This window comes from Lucilia cuprina, chromosome 5 (genome assembly GCF_022045245.1).
Source record: "Lucilia cuprina isolate Lc7/37 chromosome 5, ASM2204524v1, whole genome shotgun sequence".
In the NCBI taxonomy this organism is placed as follows: Eukaryota; Metazoa; Arthropoda; class Insecta; order Diptera; family Calliphoridae; genus Lucilia; species Lucilia cuprina.
Window position 1 is genome coordinate 52,870,311 of NC_060953.1, and position 23,969 is coordinate 52,894,279.

Here is a 23,969-nt window from a genome sequence, read left to right on the forward strand (position 1 = left end):
TAGAACTGAACTAGAACTGAACTAGAACTGAACTAGAACTGAACAAGAACTGAACTAGAACTGAACTAGAACTGAACTAGAACTAGAACTAGAACTGAACTAGAACTGCACTAGAACTGAACTATGACTGGAAAAGAAAGAATCTAGAATTAAACTCTAAAAGTGAATTAGAACTGTTATTTTTTTATAAAACTGATTCGATTTAGAATACTTCAGTATGAGATGATTGCTAAAAATTAAAAAAAATAAGTTTATTAATAGTATGGATGTATATGGGCACTTCCAGATAATTTAAATTTCTTATTAACACTTTACTTAAAGAAAACATCAAATGTATTTTTAAACCTAATGAGAATTATTAAAATTTAATGCAATAAAATATAATGTAAAGAAAAAAATACTAAATGCTCAAAAGCTTGTATTATTATGTAAACCCTTTTTAATAATTTCATATCAATTGTAAATGTTTGTATTGTGATGTTGAATTTAATAAATTTTATATATGCACTTTTTCGATATAAATATGCATTTGTACTTTTATTTTCCTTTTCTAACACAATTACCCAAACTGTTAAAAAACAAAAATTCCAAAACATAAACTAAAAAATAATATATTAATATATAAAAACAAACTTTTAAAAAACAATAAACATAAATCGTAAACAATTTTAAAGGAGATCGAAATTAGAATTTCGTTTTTTTTTTTGACAATATCACAATAAGAGTTTACATATAGAGAAAAACACAAATTTTATTGTCAAAAGTTTAAAGTGAGACAGTGGTTTAGTTTTGGAAATACCTGTGGTAATGGCCGGAGTCCATTCCTGTTCACCAGTAGCACCCCAGAGAAAACTCTTAGCTGGTACAGCAGCTGTTGAGGTGTTAGCAACTAATGCTGATGTATTTAGTAGAGAATTGTTGCGTTTTCTAGTAACTGAAAATTTGTAAAAAAATATTAATTATAAAATATGTAGAGTTATATAGAATAAGAGAGTCTTACTTTCAAGTTTATCCGTTTCACCGGTATGATTTAAGCTATTTGTAATGGATTTACTTAGTGTTGAACAATTTGATGTATGATCGTACTCCATAGAATTGTAACACGATGAATAATCATTGTCATTATTGTTATTGAATTGATTACAATTTTGTTTTGCTGGTACTGCCTGATAATGATGCTGCTGTATAAGTACTCCAGTGGGACCCTAAAGAAAATAAATTTTAATTCAATTTGTTAATAAAGAATGGAACTATAAATTATTTATTAAAAAAATTTGAATTACCTTTGGAAATATATGAGTCCAACGACGACGATTTGATGTCAATTTTATCGTTACATGTGAAGGATCAAATGGATTAATAAGTGACCTTCCTGGCCTTACTATGGGTGCAATGGAAACAATAGAACGTCTGGCATTTTTCTCCGAGGCCAAAGATTCAGAAAGATTGGTAACATCACTCTGAAAGATATAGAAATATACAACTTTGAAAAGAAAATAAAGAAAAAATCTAATAAACAAACCATGGCAGCCAAAATGCCCGATGTACCATGATGTATATCAGGATCAGACATTTTGCGTCTTAAACTGGGCACTTTAGTAGGCGTAAAGATTTCCCAATCATTATTTTGAAAAGCATACGTTTCTAAACTGGGCACTGAGGTCTTCTTGGCTCTAATAATACGCTGCAAAGAACTGAAAACAAAAATAACAAAAAATATCAAAAAAAAAACATTTAAACTAACAAAAAGAGTTTATTACCAAGTGCCCTGAGCTGGTGGTGGTTGAAATATTTGATCATCATAGGCTTCATAATCAAACAATGAATTGTGTATATATTCCGATTGATTACAACTAAGAAAATTATTTTCATTATCCTTTAAAGAGATAAAAGCATAATCAATAACGAATTTTTTATTTTCTTTAAAAGTCTTAAAACTTACACTATTGGTATCCATTTTAATAGGAGCATTTGCTATCATGGGAGGCAATTTAATGCGTGGTATAAAATTTGAATAGGCAATCTTTTTATTTGTGGAATAAAAACTTAAATTTATCCAATGCGGTAAAGAGTAATCATCTGCTGCTGTTAGAGAAGTATCTTTATTATGAAATTTCAATAAAGGAACAGCATGCAATGGCTGTTCGCCAACACACACCAAATCGCTGCCCACACCATTATCTATAATCTATGGTAAAAAATTTCATAATTGTAATCATTTTTTTAAATATTTTCAGAAATATTTACCCTTTGTTTAGTTATATTAGTTAATTCTCGATCAACCTCAAATACTCCCACTCCGGGAGTTACCACCACTGACAGCTGTCCCGTACGATCAAATGTACGATCTAGATAATGTTTTTCAAATGTATTTAAGGAAATATTTAACACTTCCAAGAAGTTGCCCTGAGCAGCGGTCGAATTATAAGCCGTTGGTATTTTCACACCATCTCGGGCATGATAATTTAATACAGTTTTTTGATAAGAAGTAAATAGTTTTCTTAATTGAGCCAATACCGTACACCAATCATCATTACGTTCATTTTGTATGGCTACACGATAGAAATCCTCATAAAATCTTCCTTTATAATCCATTTGTAAACATTCACGCATATGATCGGGAAATTCATCCAGTGATTTGGCGGCGTAAAATGTGCGTGAAAATAGAACTATGGTGACTTCATGATTACAACCAAGTTTTTTCCATTTGTGAAATAGTTCTGTGAGAAAACCGTTTACCGCCTTTTCGAAATACAAATCTCCATGTATATCAAAGTCCCACATTTCCGAAGACATTTGTAGGAATAGATAAACCATAGAGGTGCTACTGCGAAAAACTATTTTAGTATCTTCGGTAATAACACCACATGAAACACGTTCACCTTGTGACCACATCTCGTATACTTGACAGCGTATTTGCATGTCATTGTAGTCGATTTTTTTATTGACATAAACACATGTATTAGTCTGTTTGGAACGAAAATAAAAATATTATCTATAAAATGTCTTCTTTTCTATTTTAAATACACAAACTATTTCCAAAAAACACACCTACTCTAGCCTAATAAAACCAACTTACCAAATACTTTTTTAAACGCCACATTTCCGAACGACCCATATACTGATCCTTAAAAGTAATTTCAATCGAGTCTAAAGCAACATCAGCCACATCGACCACACGCATAACAACATCATTAAAGGTGCGCAATTTAAATTGATTTGCCACACCACTTTCTATACTAATCACATCACGATTTTTCAAATCTGTAAATGTTGTTATCTGCAATAGCAATCTTGTATTCTCCTCATCGTCACGATGAAATACCTCAACAATATCACCCGCCTTAGCATCGGGGTGTTCCTTATTATTGATTAAAAGATCAGCATCTGTGATAGAAAAACAAAAAATACAATGTTGTAAAAAATCTTGTGTATTCTCTTGAGGCAAAGTTTTCTTTATGTTTTTACCATTATATGATTTAGTGTGTGTATATAATTTATATAATTTCATTTTTCTTTTGTTTCTTTATTGCAATTCGTTGTTATTTGATTAAATTTTTACTTATTTTGGTAATTTATGCATTGTTTTTTTTCATAAAAAAACACAAACGCTTACAACGAAAACAAAAATTGTAATGAAAAAAAATTCTTATCAATTTTTAGGAATCATCTGTTTTGATGACGTTGCCAACTGTTTGTTTAAGTAGTATATACAGTTTTCGAGTAACTGCTTTCGTTACAGTGTAACAAACACAAAGTGTGTCTACTAATGAGTAGGATTCTATAGTTGAAACGAAAAGTCGACTTTTCAACTTTTTGCATTTAGATAAAAGACGACTTATAGACTTTTCGACTTGAAGTATTTTATAAATAGTCGACTTGTTGCGACTTATCGACTTTTTGACTATTTTTTACTTTTTTTTTGACTATTTTCTTACTTTTTCGAGTTTTTCCGGCAATTTAAGAGTACTTGCCCTTTTTCCACTTAATTTAAATTTTCCACTATTTTTGACTTTTCTCTACTATATTTGACATTTTAAGACTTTTCGACTTTTGGAGCAAAGTAGTCAACTTCGACTTTTTGAGCAAAATGGTCAACTTCGACTTTTTTTCGACAAAAAGTCAATTGTTCGATTATTCGAAAGTTTATATAATTTTTTTCCAAAGCTCTTACTTTCATGTTTTTCTTTTAGATTGAACGAAAAAATGAGTAATATATACATTGTTTCTTTATTCTTTATAATAAAGATATTCCTTATTATTCAAAGATAGAATACAACATATTTTGACTTATTGTTAAAGAGAAATTGGTGGGTTAGAAAATTGGAAACGTGAAGCGCTTTTCGACAGACATTTAATTAAACATTCATCTCGACAAAATACTTTATATAACAATTGACATTATAATCTATTATTTTAGACATTATTTGCGATTCAAGTATGTAATAAAGTTTCAACTTATTTAAAACTCCTTTAAAATCATTTAAACTTGTTAATTTAAAACAAAAATAAATTTAATTTAACGCTTCCCTCTAAACAAAGTGTTGCCAACTTAAATCATTATAAATAAACAGTTTGAGGGTCATTGAAAATATGAATGTAAACAAAAATCACATCAACAACTACTGACTAATAACAATCATTTAGAAATCAACAAGTGATATAATAAAAATCAATATATTAATATTTTAAAATGAGCGCTAGCGAATCGGATGGTATTATTAAAATAATAAATGCTGTAAGAAAACAAGAATGTTTATGGAATGTTCATTGTAACGATTATGGTAAACGCGATAAGTTAGAGAAAGCCTGGAACGAAGTTGCCCAGGAAGTGGGAAAATCAGGTAAGTCAAAGAATTTTAGTTTCAGAATATGAACATACTAAAGTTAGACTAAATAAATTCCAGTTAAAATAATAAATCAAGTGATGGTGAGCAAACAGTGAAACAAAGCAAAAGTAAATTGGCGGGATTAGGCCGATAAATAGATAATTCTGTTTTTTGATAAATAATAATTCCGTGTTGATTCGATTAAGTAATACTCGTATGTTTATAACTAATTTACTTTTAAAATTTCAGATGATTATGAATTCAATTCTCTTGGATATTTTATTATTTAGAATTTTTATGAATATTTTATCTTTAAATTCCAGATGTATTCTGTCGAGAAAAATGGCGCAATGTTCGAACAGGATTCCTACGTAGTATTCAACATCAAATACGTGACAGCACTGATGATTTCAATGGCCAAAAACGCAAACGTTTCTATCTACATGATCAAATGGCTTTTCTTCTGCCATCTGCTGAAGCTCTCGAATGTACACGTAAAAAACGTAAACTTAACAAGGAACATAATAAGACCTTAGTTGAAACTGATGACACCGATGGTGATAGCTCAAACATTTTGGCTGAATACAATTTAATAAGAAAAACTGAACCACTCGAGAATGAGGAAAATGAAAGTGAAGAATTTGAACACCATACGCTAATGATAAATGAAGAAGTTTACACCGACAATGATGATGAAGAAATTTTTAAGATACTAGAACAAAATAAAAACACAAAAAGTTCTGTAAATCTTAGTAGTAAAGAGAAAAATCAGCAATTATCTATAAAAACTAAGGAGTCTATGCCTATGATTAATGAACAAAATAATGTTGAATATAATTTAAAACATAATTATGATAAAAATGTTTCTGAACCACAGTTTACACAAAGAGAAGAGCAACAATTAGTCGATTTTTTTCGCGGTTGTATTGATGATATTTTAACATTATCGAAACGAAAACAACGTTTATTTAAAAAACGTATGTTGGATATTATTGATGACCTTCATGATTCTTAACAAAGATGTACAGGCGTGAATTCTTTATGACACAAACTGCGATTCGCCTCCAAATGATTTACATGAGTTTTTTTTTTAAATAATTTTTATAAACCCTCAATTTTTATTGGTCTGTTTTTTATTCTAATATAATAATTTATGTATGTATGTATATAACTCTAGCAAATGCACATAATAAATTTCATTAATATTTTTTTCTAACATAATACATTTGTTAAAATTGTAACACAATTATTTTGTTTTACAAATATATTTGTAATATGAAAACGAAATCCTTTCATTTATGGCCAAAAAAAGAAAATGTTATTACAAATAACAAAAAATAAATAAATTGTGTGTGTGTGTCTGAAACATAAACACAACAGAACAATAAATTAAATATAAATTTTGTTAAACAAATTTATGTATTTAATAATATGTGGGTTCTGTTAATAAATTGTTTGTATAAATGGCTTTGGTTTTAATGTTGTAGCTTATGGTTTTGTTTTTATAATAATTCTATCATTTGCAAAGTTCATTTTTAGCATATCCAATCTGTGTGGCTTTTATTTATTCTTTTTTCAAATAGGCTGTCAAAGATTCACGATCTCTTTCTAACCAGGCAGCATTGAGACGTATTGTTTCTACAGCTTGTGATACGGTGCGTTCTGTGCCAGGGAATTGTTTGTTTTTGAAAAATTCCTCTACCTCAAGGGCACGTTCTTCCGAAGCAAAATTCTCAATTAAATATTTAATTAAACGAGCCAATAGAAAACCTCCCTGTAGAGAAAAATAGAAAGGAGATTTTATAGATTTTAAATGTGTTATGTGTTTTCACCAAATTACCTGATACTGTTCCAATAGTTTTTGACTATTGTCCTTAAAGAATTGCCAAGCCATATCGCGTCCTTTGGGATTAACAGCAACGGCAACAATAACAAAAACTGAATCTTGAGCACGTACTTCACCCTGGTATAAAAAATGCATTTTAGGGCGGATTTTCCAGATAAACATAATCTACATTCTTTGTTTAAATCTAGTTTAATACATGTTTTGTGTTTTTCAGTAAACAGTGACGTTTCTTATCTTAGTCAAACTGAGTGTTAAATTTAAGTTATAAGTGAGAAAACACAATTAACAAAAACTATAAAACAATGATTTCGTAAGAACAAAAACTTAATATTTTAAGTAAATTGCAATTTTCTGATTTGTTTTGTTTTTAATTATTATTGTTTTAAATGTTTATTTAACATTTTTCCAAAATTTTTCATTTTGCAAAAGTATTGTTTACAAAAAACAGCTGTTCATTGTTTATGTTTTTGAGTGAAAAGTTGGCAATACTAACAAAGTTAACTAAACTTAAATCTAAAACTAAAAAACACAATCATTGGTTAAAGTCCGCCTAAATTTGTTCCGAGTTTAATCTAACAGCAAGTTAAGCCTAGTTTAACTAAGGAGTAAGAAACCCGCCCTGAAAAACACAATCATCGATTAAAGTCCGCCTAAAATTTGTTTCGATTTTAATCTAAGAGCAAGAGTAAGCCTAGTTTAACTAAGTAGTAGGAAATCCGCCCTTAATAACATATATTTAACAAAATATCCACTATTAATAACGACTTACCGACATTGCAAATTCAATAACTTTACGCAATATATCGACATTACCAATACAACCTAAAGCACGTGAAATACGATCTTGTTCCTCATGTAAATCGGTAGCGCGATATAAGGAAAGCATTTCTTCAAAAATGGCCTGATCACCATCTTGTAAAACGGCCTTATAACAAGTAGAACGTAAATCGGCGGGTACTGGGCAAACATTATTGGCATGATCACGGAAACTGAAAGAATTACAAATTCACATTATTAGATATACATATGGATAGATGTATAGTTATAGTTACCGTTTTTGAGCCTCAGCAATAATATCCTTACAGCGGAAAGATACTAAACGAGACAGCACCAGACTACGCAACAAAGTATCCAAATGATTTTCACCCTCTCGTACTTCCCAGCCCAAACGTTCGGCCACTGGACGGTAAAGCTTTTCGCCATACTTATTAAAATGATCCATTAGATCAGTGTGTGATATTAAAATATGCAAATTTGACAAAGAATTCGTGATGGCAGTCCATACAGTATAATTAGTTTCATTGCGATACGAATCAATAAGTTCCAAAACTTCAGCAGTACTGGCTTGACCAGCTTGTACCATAGCAAACATATCATCGATAAGACCCAAACGATCTAAGGGAGGCAATTCCATATTACGTACGGCAGGCATTAATTTCTCCAACATTTCCTTGGAGTAACGGGTGCGATAGTAACCCACGGTGCCGGGATTAATCTTAATCCAATCGTCAGCACTAACATCTTCCAATACAACTTCCATTGATTTCTGTTCCAATAAGAAAGTCTTGGCAATACTGTTGGGATTCTTTGAGGTAGAAACAGTTATGGGTATAACCCAGGTGTAATCACCATCTGGTTTCGAACCGTCGGCAGTAAATTTATTTTGTTTTAAACGCAATAAACGTTTATTGCCTTCCAACTGCTCACACTCTACATTCACAACGGGAAAACCTTTAAGTTTAATCCAAGAACTCATAACATTAGCCACTGGCTTGGAGCTGGCCTCTCCTAAAGCCGTCCAAAGATCTTCGGTAAAGGTGTTCTTATATTGATGGCGTGTCAAATAGATATTCATACCCTTGCGGAAGTCATCTTCACCAATGTAATCGTGTAACATGCGTATGACCGAAGCTCCTTTATTGTAACTGATTTCATCGAAAATTTCATCAATTTCACAAGGATGACCTACAGGCACTTCGATGGGATGCGAATTTTTCAATGAATCCAATTCTAAAGCACGTGTATACATGTCGGTAACAAACTGAGTCCAAATATCATATTCTGGAAATAGATGATGAACACATAAGAATTCCACAAAGGAAGCATAGCCTTCATTAAGCCACAAGTGTGTCCACCATTCCATGGTAACCAAATTGCCTGAAAAGTAACAAATTTTTAATGTTTTGCAATTACTATTATTGAAGGAGAATTTTGACTTACCAAACCACTGATGAGCTATTTCATGACCCACTGTCAAAGCTATCGATTGTTTACGCATTAAGGAAGTATTTTTGGGATCCACCAAAACAAAAGTTTCACGGTATGTAACCAAACCCCAGTTTTCCATAGCACCAGCTGAGAAATCCGAAATTGCTATCAAATCCATTTTAGGCAAAGGATAAGCAATATTGAAATAACTCTTATAATAGGGCAGAACTTTGGTGGCCACCTCCAAAGCAAATAAACCTTGTTCCTTTTTGCCTACCGGCGTGTAGACACGAACCAAAACACCATCTTCTGATTTACCCTCCACATAATCGTATTCTCCAACAACTACAGCCACCAAATAGGTAGACATAATGGGTGTACGATCAAAACTAATACGACGTAAACCACCCTCCAATAAGTTTTCACTTTTAACGGGCATATTCGACAACGCCACACGATCCTCGGGCACTATTAAAGCCACATCAAATGTAGATTTTATAGCAGGCTCATCCCAACAGGGGAAACAACGGCGAGCATCGGTGGCCTCAAATTGTGTTACGCCAGCATAACGTTCCTCACCGCTTTGGGTGAAATATTTACTACGATAGAATCCTTTCATTTTATCATTAAGCTCGCCTGTAAAAGACATACTCAATTTGCCAACCACACCCTCGGGTAGTTCTTTTTCAAACAACAACGTGGCCGTTTCATTTTCAGTTGAATAGCTAACTTTAAGTGGTTTCAATATTTCACCATTCACCTCGATTTCACTGCTATTTATAGTGATATCTAAAGCATTTAATGTAATTTCACTGGTTGCTTTAGCAAACTGAAATTAGAGATATCATTTACAAGATTATTATTATTATTATTTTTAAATGTTTTAAAATTATACAATTTAAAAAAGTTGGCGACACAAGGTGTCAAAAATATTGTAATTTATTACAAAAAAAAAACTCATTACTGAAACAATTAATTTTATTAATTAAAATACTATTAATATATATTTAACCTAAAGTAATTATATTTCAATGTAGTTTTGATGATTTAAGTTAATTTTGTTTATAATAGATAGTAGCAGCTAATTCCTTTTTTAATTTAACAATTAAGTTTAGTTTAAAAGTGATTTGCTAACATTTTAAAGATTAGCCGGATATTCTATTATATTTTTAAAGCACATTGAAAATACTATTCGTTGCGTAAATTTGTCGAATGGAACACAATCAAATTATTCGTATTGCGAATTCGTTTCAAAATTTGTTTGAAAAAGGAAAAAGTAAAAGGAACAAAAATTATATATTTTTAAATCTACATTTATTCAAACATTATTTCAAAATTAGAAAATGTAAAAAATTGGCCTCGAAAAGAACTAAAATTATATTTTTGTGAATATCTCCAATTTTAAGGTTATTTTAAAAGCTTCAACATTTTTTCGAACATTACTTTGAATTTTCGAACTTAATTTTAAATATTCCAACATAGCATTGTAGTGTCATAAAGTGTTCTCCAGACTACCAAAATTTCAGACAATTCGAACTTAAGTTTGAATTTTCGAAAATGTTATTTTTAGTTTTTGTAATGACTCAGAGATTATTTTTAGAGCATAAAAAAATTTTCGAACATAACTTCGAATTTTTGAATATTCGAACATAATATTGTATTGTCATTAGCTTTACTCACAACCGGCCCATATACCCAAGTTTGTTCTATTTCTGACGACGAATAATTGTTCAGAAAAATTCGTCGTTCGCCCCAATTGTGCGTATACTATATATCTTAAAAAGTTTTAAAAGTTTATTGAAATATTGGGCGTTTTGAGAAAAAAATTCTAAAAGCGCGAGAAGACATCTTTGTTGATAAAATCTATTATGTTATCTGAACTTTAAATCTGTCGACTTAGAGCGGGTTTTTGAGTTTGCAACTAAATGCCAATTCTTGGGCGTTTTGAGAAAAACATTATAAAAGCGTGAAGACATCTTTGTTGTTAAAATCTACTATGTCATCTGAACTTTAAATCTGTCGACGGGTTTTTGAGTTTGCAACCAAATGCCAATTAGTTTATTCTAATATATATTAAAAATCTCTTTGTAAGCCTGTTCGTCAATCACGCTTTAACGGCTAAACTGATTTTCTTGAAATTAAAAACATTGGTGGATCTATTCGGAGTGTTATAGGCAATAGGCGTCTGTCAAAAAAGTAGAATCAATGTATTTGTATGCTGAAAGTTGCAAGCACAAAAGCGTAGAACACCTTGACGCGTAGAATGCTTCAAGTAGATATACTTTCTATTTTTATAAGCGGCGCACGAACATATTAGCTGATTTTGAAATTTTATATTCTTTATTTAATGCTTCTTTATCAATTAAAAAAAATTTAAAAAATTACGTTTAAAAAGCGTCGCATGCACCTTAAAGTGTAGAACGTGAAGTAGGCATGAAAAACGCGTAATTCTTTGACGCGTAGTGTGGACCTTCGGCTTTAAAAAGCATTGCATTGAAGCGTAGAATGCAAAGTAGGTATGAAAAGCACTTAGGTATAAAGACCGCGTTTACGTAGTGTGGACCTACGAATTTTGTTGTTTTTGAGAAGAAAATTGTAAATGTAAAATGAAAATTAAAGAAAACTTAAATTTAAAGTATAAATTTTGTGTTTTGAAGTCCACATAATTTGTACCAATCAAGAATTAAAATATTTTATTGTTTATGTTTATAAAAACTATAATTAAAATTCTTTTGCATTTCGTGCATAAATTTAAACCACCTACATTGATCGCTGAAGTTAGCAAACAACATTAACTAACTGAGTACTCAAAAATAACTTTTAATTCAATCCTCCACCTAAAGATTGGCTCATAGTTGAGTAGGGGTATATATCCTTATAAATTTTGGAAGAGGAATTTAGTTCTACTTCAGACTGACGGACATAACTAAATCCGCTCAGAAAGTGATTCTAATCCGATTGGTATAATTTAAGGTGTTATAAACATCAGCACAATTGCATAATACCCTCTCCACTATAATGGTGTAGGATGTTCTATGGATTTTGTTGTTTTTTTTTTTAATTTTATTGGGCTGTTTTTTTTAACAAGTTTATCCAACATCAGTACCAATTTTACCAAAATTTTTAATTCAAACTAGAGATCATTGTAATCATTACATTTACGAAAAATTTAATATATCAGTTTTATTATGTATTCTAAATTAATTGTCACACTTTATTATTAATATATCTCTAATAATATTCCTCTGGGATGAAATAACAACAAGAAATAAATACTTTTTTAAACGCTTAAAGATTATGAAAAAAAAGAAAACTTGTTTATTCGACGCGATTATTAAATAAGTGTTACTTACTACACACATAGTTAGCTTGTTATGAATTTTTGTTTGTATTATATTGATTTAATGACATTATGGCGCAAATATCTATAATATTTCTTTTTGAAACTATAAAGGTAGGGAAGATAGAATACAAATAATCATGTATGTATAATCTTAGCCGACCTTGATTTGTGCAAAAAAAAAAAAAACTTTTTTTTACTTTTACTTTACTACGTATACAATCATTCAAAACTAAAGAACATTGACTTTAAGCTAAGTTATTAGTGGTTTTTTTTGTGAAACTTTAAGCTAACGGCACAAGCTATAATTTTGTATTGTTATTTTTTTTTTTATTTTACCGGTCAAACCAGATGATATAGTTTTAAATTGTTTATTTTATTTTGCACTGTGGCTTGTGATCTTTTCACAAGTGATAAATTAAAATCGTTATGGTATTAATAAATCTAGTTGAATGCTTTTGTTTTTACATATGTAATTTTTAATGCATCTAAACCTAAACATACTATTAGATTTTTAGTACGTAATAAAATTGTAAATATATTAGAACAAATACATAATTGCAAAATCGACATTTTATTAAAAAAAAAAACGAATAATTAGTACGAAATAAGATTTTTAAATAAAAATCGGCTAGCAAGTATCGAAAACGTGTAATAATATTAAATTTGATTTTTAGTACAATATCGAATTCTTTATATAAAATCGAATTTTTAGCACATAATAAAATTATTACTACAAAATTCAATTTTTAGTATATAATCGAAGTTTTAGTATAAAATTTCTTTTTAGTACAAAATCTGATGAGATTTAGTAAAAAAAAAATTAGTTTAGTACAATATTTTAATATAAAATCATGAAATTATGGTAAATAGGGTTCTATAAATCGACTTTCGAATAATCGAACAATCGACTTTTTGTCGAAAAAAGTCGAAGTCAACTATTTTGTTCAAAAAAAGTCGATAACTCGACTATCGTCAAAAAAAAGTCGAAAAGTTGGAAAAAGTCTAAAAATTTGAATATAGTAGAAAAGTCAAATTAGTCGAAAATTTAAAAAAAGTGGAAAAAACTACAAAAACTCCAAAATAGTCGGAAAAACTCGAAAAAGTCCAAAAATAGTCGAAAATTCGGAAAAAGTCGAAAACAGTCGGAAAAAGTCGACTATTTATAAAATACTCTTAATTATATGAAAAAGTCGAAAAATCGACTTTTCATAAAATGTAAAAAGGCGAAAAGTAGGGTTCTATAAATCGATTTCCGAATAATCGAATAATTGACTTTTTGTCGAAAAAAGTCGAAGTCGACTATTTTGTTCAAGAAAAGTCGATAACTCGACTATAGTCCGTGAAAAAAGTCGAAAAGTCGACTTTGTTAATAAAAGTCGATAAGTTGAGAAGTCTGAAAGTCAAAAAAGTCGAAAAGTGTAGAAACAAGTCAAATAGTCGAAAATTTTAAAAAAGTGGAAAAAAGTCAAAAACTCTAAAATAGTCGAAAAAAGTCGAAAAGTCGACTATTTATAAAATACTTATAGTCGAAAAGTCTAAAAGTAGATTTTTATTTAAATGAAAAAGTCGAAAAATCGACTTTTCATAAAATGCAAGAAGTCAAAAAGTCGACTTTTAACTAAGTAAAAAAAAGTCGACTTTTCGTTTCAACAATAGAACCCTAGCAAAAAGTCGATTTTTCGTTTCAACTAAAAAACCCTAATGGTAAATATTCAGTTAACAATCTGACATTCATTGTAAAGACAATTCCAGCGCAACCACGATTTCCCACTAATCCCAGTGTCACCACAAACCTCGATTTTAAATACGTTATATGTGGATTGTGAAGTATTTTTAGAAAACAATATTAATGACTTATGTTCAGAAAATTGCATAAAAATTTCTAGATATAAGTTTTGTTATAAAAACCTATTCTGAGCTAAATGATCAATAACTTAATAAAATATAGTCAAGGATATGTAAAAACAATTAACAATGCATTTCTATTAGTTAGTAGTGACGGCCATACATACGCCTGTATGTAGATTTGCCATTTTTAAAACTTTAAATATAAAAACCATAAACATGTACTAAGTTGTCAATGTACAGGGTACACTGATGAAATAATTTATTTTAAGCTCTGACAATTGAATACAATAATAAAAATGCAACATCATACTTTATACAAAATAATGTACATTCATTTAAACTTATTTATGTACGTGTGTATGTATAAAGTATTTTAAGATAATAATCAAAAACAATAAAAAAAGACAAAAAGAAAACAACGAGTAAGAAAATATAGACCATTAAGACCGACTATGTGATATCCTAGTTTTTTTTTTTGTAATAATCGTGTTTTAACTAATGATTATAAAAAAGTTTAGTTAAAAACTTTTAACACACACAGCCCTATTCGATAAAAACCGAATTCAAATATTTTCAATGAGTTGTTTTAAAAGTGATTCTGAGCCAATATTTTTAGGTATCACAAACATCAGCATATTGTGCGTTTATGCTCCCCAAATATGTGGTGTAGGGTATATAAAGTACACTAAAAGCTTTAGCAAATTTTATATATTTTCTTTTGTGTATGCTTTCTGTTATTTTTGTTGGTTTTCTTTACACACATTTCTTAATACAAAAACTTTTTTTAAATAAAAGTGAAAGCAGAAGAAAGATGAAAAGAAAATTTTTAATGTTATAATTTCTTAAATATTTTTTGAGAAAAACAAAAAAAACAATAAAGAAAAAGTCTGAAAATACTTACTTGTAATTGTACACTAGTTTTGCCCTCAAAAGTGAAAGCCTCCAGATTGGGCTTTAATTCCAATTCATAATGCGTTGGCACCACATTGGTGGGTAAACGTTGAAATTCCTTCTGCTGACTAGCGGCCATATTTTCTCCTTTTCCCGCAGATACTGTGTTGGTATCTTTAGATTTAGTTTGTGTTGCCAAATCGGCTGAGGTACGACTTATAATGGCTCGATATTTTTCACAAAGATCGCCTAAAAGGGGAGCTTCACTGCTTTTAAGTGGTGCACCCAATGATATCGAAGAATAATCACGATAAAATTGTTTTTGTACTTTAACGTATGGTTTGCCCGCGATAAGCGTATTAAGATGACAATTCTCTAGTGATAGTGTAGTAGTATTTTTCAATAAATATGAAAATGTTTGCAAATTATTATATGACGATGTTGATGGGGTTAATACACGACACACAAGTGAATGAGGTTTTGGTTTGTTAGCAACTATATTAGCACAAGCGGTAGTAGTGGTATTGGTGGTGGTAGTAGTAAAAGTGGAGAGACAACGAATTGTTTTAAAATCAACAGCCGCCGCGTTCCGACAACGTTGATGATAAGTTTGCAAATGCCGAATGTGTACGGTGGATATAGTTGACAGCTGGCAAGTTGTTACAACTTGAATTGTTGGGGATGGTTGTGGTGGTGGTGGAGATTTCTTAAGTGGCGTTTGGAAGTAATTACTTTGTTGTTGTAATTGCAGCTGCTGCAGCTCTTGTTGTTTTTGTTTTAATTGTAGTTGGTTTTGTTTTGGATATTTTAGGTTAACGGGACAAATGCATTTATTAACTGGAAAATTATTTTTTGTTTAATTTTATGTTATTCTTTGCAGAAATGTACGTACATATGTATAATAAATATATTTATTCATATATTATAAATGTATTAAATTTTTAAGTTTTTTTTTTTAAGCGGGACACACGAGGACAGCAGGATTGCTTAGGCAATAGTTATTTATTTAAAATTTACTTTTACCTTTACATAAATGTTGTTCAAATTCTGTATTTACTAAATCTAAGCACAATTTATTTAAATCTGCAAATATTTGTAGAGTTAATATTTTTTTCAATAATTTATGCACAATTTGTATCCACTACTAGAGAAAAAATGATGACTTGCTTTGTTTTGTTCTCTTTTTGCAGTCGCCCTGCCGGCAAATGTCATTTACTTTTGCTATAGAGTTGCCAGTATAATATTTAATCGATTTAGAAATGGGCAGAAATTATTTCATAGTTGCAATTTTATTACCGATTTGATAAAAAACATTAAGAATTTTTTTATTTATTAATTTAAAAGTTTTTTTTAGCGTTCAATCTATTTTTTTTAAGTATTATTGTTATTAATTTTTAATTTGTAAGTCTTAAATTGTATATTCCAAAATAGCTAAATTTCTCTAAAGTATAAAACTTGACAACTCTACTCAATTTAGCATTTTGTTTTTGTATTTTATATGTATTATATATACGCATGCATATTAACTTATTTAAAACAATACATAATTTAGCAATTATAAATAAAATACCATTTTTAGATTTCCATGCATTTAAAGCCGTTCTGGAACCACATTTTATTACATGTTTATACATAATTTTTCTAAATTTGAAATAAACAGAAATTTAATGGACAATCTATTTTTCTACAATGTTTTCGTAAAAATGACATTGAATGAAATGAGCGAAATCATGTAAGACAATGTTGCCATATAACATTTAGTTATTTTTTTATATTTATTTTAATTTGGCTATTAAATAAGTTTTAAGTTAATTTTTTATTTTATCTTATTATGTACATATTATTTATCATATACGAAACATGTGTAATATGTTTACAAAATCTAAAATTCCAATAGGAATGTAATATTGTGTTTTATATGTAGAAATAACTATTGTGAATAGTAAATACAAAAAGCTATTGTGAATGTAGTAGTTTTTTGTAGAAATAAATTCATGTAACGGCAATAATAAATAAGTAATATAACTGTATTTCTTTTTTATAAAGTTATACTTTTATAAATAATTTTTATTCTTAAGTAAAATGTCAATGTCAGCTGACAAATACTTGGAAAAAGATAACAGCGAATTTATAAATTCGCCTTGTAAATATTTGCTTAAAATAATGCTACCATACTAACATATTTTACAGTAGTTTAACGAAAGGGGGAAAACTCCTCAATGTTATATGGCTTGTTAATAAGTATCAATTTAATTACTATTAAACTTATGCAAGCAAAAATGATATCTCATGAAAAACCAATATCATAAGATTTAGACAATTTACAATTTAGTTCGTAAGAAGTTTAGTTTTCGATTTGAATACAATATCACTTATGATAGTTTTGATCTCCTAGGTAATACCGTTAACAATTTACCTAACCAATAGTAATAGTTTCTGGCAACACTGTAAGAACTTTGACAGTCACAATTCACAATAGCCGCAAACTCACCTTTGCACAAATTCGCCTCGAAACGCAATCGAACGGAGAACTGTCGTCTAAATACAATTTCCTTGTGGAAGAAAAGAAAAAATTAATTTCGTACGAAAATGATTTCGAGGGCCGCAATTCGTTCTGGTAAATAAATTAAAAATTATAAAAAGCATTTTTAATTAAACATTTTCTAAAAATCAATTTGATTTGCAAGTGTTTTTTAACCTTTAAATCAAGTGTGTGTACCCCGTTAGTTACGACAAAGTTTTTTTTCACAGTTTATGTAATCACTTCGGCTCGCAAAAGTCGTCGCAGCAACTGTCAAATCTAGAAACTTGTGAAAAAATTTTGCACAAATGTGCTTGTAAATATTAAAAAAGTACTTTTATTTAACTTATGTAATATTTATTTTATAGTTCAACGTCCTTTGGGCGCTTTGGCTGTCAGAACCTCATCTTCTGCTGCCGCTACCGGTGGTGACCGTCCCGTTCGCCCCGAACATCCCGGCAAGGTGCGTTTGGGTTTCATTCCTGAAGAATGGTTCCAATTCTTCTACAACAAGACTGGTGTCACTGGTCCCTACACCTTCGGTGTTGGTTTGCTTACCTACTTGTGTTCCAAGGAAATCTATGTCATGGAACATGAATATTACAGTGGTATTTCATTGGCCATCATGGCTATTGTTGCTGTTAAGAAACTCGGACCTGCAGCTGCTAACTGGGCTGATAAGGAAATCGACAGAATTGAAGGTGAATGGAAACAAGGTCGTGAGGATGAATTGAAGGCCCTTCAAGAATCCATTGAGGCTGAAAAGAAGGAACAATGGCGTGCTGAAGGTGCTTTAATGCTCATGGATGCCAAGAAGGAAAATGTTGCCCTTCAATTGGAGGCTGCTTTCCGTGAACGCGCCATGAACGTTTACACTGAAGTATGTGTTTTACAGTACTTATTTTTTATCTCTTTTTTCATAAATTATTTTTAAGGTCAAACGTCGTTTGGACTACCAAGTTGAGTGCCGTCACATTGAACGTCGCCTTAACCAAAAACACATGGTTGACTGGATTGTCAAGAATGTTTTGGGCTCCATTACACCCCAACAAGAGAAGGAAACTCTCAATAAATGTATTGCCGATTTGTCTGCTTTGGCTGCCCGTGCCAAGTAAATAATTTATTGCATTACATTTAGTTATTATGAAACATTGTTTAAATAAATAATAAAACAAAACACTACCACACACTATATAATATTTGAAAAGATAAAATGTGAAATTTACAAAAAATAATAGTAATAAATCTCGTCAAACGAAATTTTAAAAACAAAATATGTATGTAAGTTGTGTTACTATGAAAAATCGGAGTTAAGGGGTCTAGCAGTATGCTGTTACCATCAAGTGATGTTGAAGCTTAAAAGCACACACAAATTACTGTATTGTGATGTGTATAGGTTCCTTTATATGGTCACTTGTAAACAAAAAATAAAAATGTATGAAAATATACTTCAGAGTAAATTCCAGAAAAAATTGGAGTTTGGAATAGTTATGATATTTATAACAATGCTTTAGGAAGATATCACAAAATACGCTAGTTGATTTTTGTAAGTTTTCTAAATATGTACTTATGAAAATGTTATGTTTATACCCTACACCACTATAGTGGGGAGGGTATTATACGTTTGTGCTGATGTTTGTAACATACAAAAATATTGGTCCAATACCCACTTTAAAATTACCGATCGATTCAGAATCATTTTTTGAGTCGATTAAGACATGTCCGTCCGGCTGACTGGCTGGCTGGCTCTCCATGTAAACTTTGTGCGCAAGGTACAGGCCGCAATTTTCAAGATAATTTGATGAAATTTGGACCACGCATGTTTTTTGGCACAGGGACGAAGCCTAATGAAAATGGTCCATTATTTCACCTAGCCCCCATACAACCGTACCTCCCTATTTGAACTTTTTATGCCATAATTACGTCAAATATTCTTTTATCTCTCTAAAAATTGGTACAAATTAGTTTTATATAAGTATAAATGACACTGCAGATTTTCGTAAGGATCGGCCCTTATTTGACTCTAGCCCCCATACAAACCCCCCTTCAAAAAATGTCTTAAACGTCTAAAATTGACTTGTAACCATTTGTGTCGCAATAAAACTCAACAAAATTAACTGTTATTTTAAAATATATCCTTTTCCCAAATTTACCGAGGATCGGCCCATATTTGACCTATATAAAGACTCATATAGACATTTTGCTTAATATTTGCTTAAATATTTTGGAATTATGGTAATATTCAACATAAAAGATTCTTTTTCATAAATACAAATTTTTAAAATATTCTCATGGTGTAGGTCGGCCATGCCCGACTATACTTTCCTACTTGTTTTTCTTACATTTATTTACTTATCTGTCTACTTAGTGCTCATGTACAGTAAAGAACTGAAATTTATCATTTAAATTTTCAATTGTAACTGAGAAGTAATTCTGTCGAAAACTCGGCATGTGCCGGTCCACATTAAGAAACTTTTTCGTATTGAAGACTTTTTGCGCCAAAGAAGTTATCAAGCCAATTTTTCATACAACTTCGTGTATGACGACCTTCGAGCCGATAGTCTTAGTAGCTAGTGCTCTATAATTGTATTAGTTTATAATTAAATTATAATCTAATAATGAATAATAATAACTATAAAAATAATGACGACCATAGGGTTTCTATAAGTCTTATTACACTTCATACAATGGCAACTTAGCTTACACGCCGTTTTTTTTAAATTATGGTGTATTTTATGACGGCGTTCAATTTTTAATTTCAGCCACCGCCGTCGTAATTATTTTCTTCGACACAGTTGTCTGTTTCTAACATTTGTTTTTATACGTGTCGGTTTCGTCTTTACGTGTCATTTTATTTACGAAGAAGAGAAGGTGCGAACGTTTTTTATTCTAGAAAAATTATTAAATACAAAATTATACATATAAATTAAATTACTATAAATACAAATTTAAACAAATAGTTCCTAAATTAAAAGTGTTTGTTATTAAAACATTAAAGTGTTTAAAACTTAATCTTATTTTCAAGCTAATTAAAACGAAAAAAGTACTATAACATTCAGTAGAATAGAGATAAATTTACAACAAAATTAGAAAAAAAGGAATCTTAAAATTAAATTTTGCTATTTTCCTACATTTTGCAGCCTTTGTACAAAAAATCCAAACAACAACAACGAAATAAAAATGGCCCCACCACAGAGAATGCGCGTTGCTAATGAAAAAGCCAGCAAATACATTACAATGCGTGGCAATGTACCAAAATCTTCGGTAAGTTCAATTGGCATCAATAATAATAAATTATACATGATTATTATCTCTTAAATGCAATTGTTTTTTATATTATTATGATTATGTTATAATCATATTTGTTATTGTTCGATTAATCTTCTATAGTCGTTATTCGATAAATGCATTTTAATGGCGAAAGTGCCACGCCAACATGTTTTCCAAGTGTTTTTGTTTGATTTTTTCTATGTTTGGTATTCTTTTGTGTATTTAACAATATCTGGTTTTTCTCTTTGTTTTCTTTTATTTAACCATTTTTTTGAAGTTCCGTTATGTTGTTATAAATTACAAAACTTAACATTTTTTATAATTTACTGTTATTGTAGTTCAATGTAGCATATTAGGTTTATTAGGTTTTTAGAAGATAAGATTGTTGATAGTGGTCAAACTAAAACGTGTCACAATTCTGTGAATTGGGTATAAGAATATTGTTTATTATGTATTAAATTATTGACCAGACATGCGTTGCTTTCCCAAAATTTGCACTACAGCTCCCTTTAGGTGCCGATTAAAGGGTAATAACTATATGTATGTAGATAAAAATACATACTGAACCCGTTCCGGACCCAATCTTCGCGTAATCTTTTCTAATAGTATATGGTGATCTGAGATAGATGGACATATACCAGATAAATAGATAGATAAATAGATAGATAGATAGATAGATAGATAGATAGATAGATAGATAGATAGATAGATAGATAGATAGATAGATAGATAGATAGATAGATACATAGATAGATAGATAGATAGATAGATAGATAGATAGATAGATAGATAGATAGATAGATAGATAGATTGATAGATTGATAGATTGATAGATTGATAGATTGATAGATAGATAGATAGATAGATAGATAGATAGATAGATAGATAGATACTCCACTATAGTGGGGATCTATCTATCTATCGATGCAGAATAATTTTTTGAGTCGATTAAGACATGTCCGTCCGTCCGTCTGTCCGGCTGGCTTTCCATGTAAACCTTTTGCGCAAGGTACAGGCCGCAATTTTCAAGATAATTTGATGAAATTTGGACCAAGCATGTTTTTTGGCACAGGGACGAAACCTATTGGAAATGGTTGAAATCGGTCCATTATTTCACCTAGCCCCCATACAACCGTACCGCCCGATTTGAACTTTTTATGCCATAATTACGTCCAATATTCTATTATCTCTTTAAAAATTGGCACAGATAATTTTTATATAAGTATAAATGACACCGCAGATTTTCGTAAGGATCGGCCCTTATTTGACCCTAGCCCCCATACAAACCCCCCTTCAAAAAATGTCTTAAACGTCTAAAATTGACTTGTAACCATTTGTATCGCAATGAAACTCAACAAAACTAACTGTTATTTAAAAATATATTCTTTTCCCAAATTTACCGAAGATCGGCCCCTATTTTTGACCTATATAAAGCCTCATTTAGAATTTTTTTGGCAATAAATTGCCTAAATATTTTGGAACATAAAAGTTTCTTTATAAAAATTTAAAAATATACTCATGGTGTAGGGTATTATATGGTCGGCCATGCCCGAATATACTTTCCTACTTGTTTAAATGTTTATTCGTTTTTATTCTTTTACTTTGCCCTTTATTAACCAATCTCCATATATATCTTTTACAGAAAGCTAAAGAAGGACAATACCCCGTTGGACCCTGGCTCTTAGCACTTTTCATTTTTGTTGTTTGTGGCTCAGCAATTTTCCAAATTATCCAATCCATCCGAGCAGCGTAAATGATTTAAATTTATCAAAATTGGAAGCATTTTTCTTCGGCTAAATTTAACAATAACAACAAAATACACATTATAACCATTCACACACCAAGCTCACAGCAACAACAACAGCATGCTACAACAAAATACTAAGACAAAACAAGTTATCCAAAACAAACAAAAAAAAAACAGTCAATCATTTTTAGCCAAAAAGGGAATGAACAAAAAAGAAAAGAAGTGTTTTTTAACTTTGCTAAAACAAACTATTATAAACAAAAACTGTTAAAGACCGACCTTAAACTGAACTACAATATAAAATTTTCTAATTATGTATTTTGAAAAAAATCTTGTTACAAAATATGTTTTACTTTGTAGTATGTTTTCTCTCGATATTTTAAATGCATTCCTTTTTGTTTGTTCTGTGGAGAGAAAAGAATGAATATTTGTACTGTTTCTTAAATGTTATATTCAAAAACATTTGTTCATATATAAAGCTTTTCTTTCAACTCCTCGGTTTATTTTTTTTTAAATATAATTTACCCTTTCCGTTCATTAAGTGCTAAGTGCTAGTAGATAAAAATTTATATTAAATCAAATTCAAATTTATTATACTTTTCTTTTGTATAAAGATATAAATATGATATATAAATTCATAATATTAAATATATACTATATATATAAATATGTATATTAATTTTTTTACTTAATAAACAATTTGAAAACAATAAATTAAAAATATTTGTGAATGTATTTGTTTTGATTTTATGGTTGCAATAATCGCTGACAAAAATGTCAAATTTAATGGTCATCAGTCATTTATGACAATTTCAAGTTGGTCTATATTTATATATCAATAACTTTGATGAAAAACAGAGAAAATAAGAAAAATTTACTTGTTCATATTTTTGACGAAAGATCTACTCTAGGGTTCTATAAATCGACTTTCGAATAATCGAACAAACGACTTTTTGTCGAAAAAAGTCGAAGTCGACTATTTTGTTCCAAAAAATTCGATAACTCGACTATCGTCTGTGAAAAAAGTTGAACTTTTATTCACAAAGTCGACTACTTTGTGAATAAAAGTCGAAAAAAGCCGAAAAGTCTAAAAGTTGAAAAAAGTCGGAAAATCGAAATTGTAGAAACAAATCAAAAATTTTAAAAAAGTGGAAAAAAGTCAAAAACTCTAAAATAGTCGGAAAAACTCGAAAAAAGTAAAAAATAGTCGAAAAAAGTAGAAAGAAGTCAAAAATAGTCAAAAAGTCGGAAAAAGTCGAAAACTAGACTATTTATAAAATACTTATAGTCGAAAAGTCGACTTTTATTTAAATGAAAAAAGTCGAAAAGTTGAAAAATCGACTTTTCATAAAATACAAAAAGTCGACTTTTAACTAAATGAAAAAAAGTCGAAAAGTCGACTTTTCGTTTCAACTGTAGAACACTAATCTACTCTTTATTAAACGATTTACCCTCCCTAATTTTTA

At 29.9% G+C, this 23,969-nt stretch overlaps 5 protein-coding genes across 8 annotated transcripts in view; 3 read left to right on the plus strand and 2 right to left on the minus strand.

Moving 5' to 3' along the window:
* LOC111679421 (GATOR complex protein Iml1) overlaps positions 1-3,627 on the minus strand; it is a 10,285-nt gene extending 6,658 nt beyond the window's left edge. Inside the window, exons 1-10 of the mRNA XM_046952541.1 lie at positions 3,469-3,627; positions 3,080-3,387; positions 2,248-2,967; positions 1,943-2,188; positions 1,761-1,876; positions 1,523-1,694; positions 1,284-1,460; positions 1,001-1,205; positions 800-934; positions 564-568 (exon numbers count right to left, since the gene is read on the minus strand). Coding sequence (XP_046808497.1) covers positions 564-568; positions 800-934; positions 1,001-1,205; positions 1,284-1,460; positions 1,523-1,694; positions 1,761-1,876; positions 1,943-2,188; positions 2,248-2,967; positions 3,080-3,387; positions 3,469-3,511 — 2,127 coding nt within the window. The 5' untranslated portion in view covers positions 3,512-3,627. The remainder of the gene's footprint in view (positions 1-563; positions 569-799; positions 935-1,000; positions 1,206-1,283; positions 1,461-1,522; positions 1,695-1,760; positions 1,877-1,942; positions 2,189-2,247; positions 2,968-3,079; positions 3,388-3,468) is intronic.
* Positions 3,628-4,621: 994 nt separating this feature from the next.
* Positions 4,622-5,980, plus strand: LOC111679391. The gene is made up of 2 exons (XM_023440966.2): positions 4,622-4,844; positions 5,153-5,980. The coding sequence occupies exons 1-2, from the start codon at positions 4,694-4,696 to the stop codon at positions 5,842-5,844; spliced, it is 843 nt and encodes a 280-aa protein (XP_023296734.2). The 5' UTR covers positions 4,622-4,693; the 3' UTR covers positions 5,845-5,980.
* A 292-nt stretch (positions 5,981-6,272) lies between these two features.
* On the minus strand, positions 6,273-16,661 carry LOC111679422 (puromycin-sensitive aminopeptidase). Of its 4 annotated transcripts, none has more exons than XM_046952911.1 (8): positions 16,536-16,614; positions 15,989-16,048; positions 14,976-15,340; positions 8,896-9,712; positions 7,728-8,832; positions 7,445-7,664; positions 6,670-6,792; positions 6,273-6,603 (listed from the first exon to the last, which is right to left on the minus strand). In XM_046952911.1, exons 1-8 carry the CDS (start codon positions 16,597-16,599, stop codon positions 6,394-6,396), a joined length of 2,964 nt encoding a protein of 987 aa, XP_046808867.1. In that variant the 5' UTR covers positions 16,600-16,614; the 3' UTR covers positions 6,273-6,393. The 4 variants fall into 4 exon arrangements, with proteins under 4 accessions (XP_046808867.1, XP_046808864.1, XP_046808866.1 ...); XM_046952908.1 differs by having other exon boundaries at positions 14,976-15,802; XM_046952910.1 differs by lacking the exon at positions 16,536-16,614 and adding an exon at positions 16,111-16,186.
* Positions 16,662-17,422: 761 nt separating this feature from the next.
* On the plus strand, positions 17,423-18,658 carry LOC111679387 (ATP synthase subunit b, mitochondrial). The gene is made up of 3 exons (XM_023440962.2): positions 17,423-17,582; positions 17,855-18,366; positions 18,422-18,658. The coding sequence occupies exons 1-3, from the start codon at positions 17,555-17,557 to the stop codon at positions 18,599-18,601; spliced, it is 720 nt and encodes a 239-aa protein (XP_023296730.1). The 5' UTR covers positions 17,423-17,554; the 3' UTR covers positions 18,602-18,658.
* Positions 18,659-20,266: 1,608 nt separating this feature from the next.
* LOC111679395 (stress-associated endoplasmic reticulum protein 2) lies at positions 20,267-23,176 on the plus strand. The gene is made up of 3 exons (XM_023440970.2): positions 20,267-20,357; positions 20,627-20,750; positions 22,399-23,176. The coding sequence occupies exons 2-3, from the start codon at positions 20,667-20,669 to the stop codon at positions 22,507-22,509; spliced, it is 195 nt and encodes a 64-aa protein (XP_023296738.1). The 5' UTR covers positions 20,267-20,357; positions 20,627-20,666; the 3' UTR covers positions 22,510-23,176.
* The last annotated feature ends 793 nt before the right edge of the window (positions 23,177-23,969 follow it).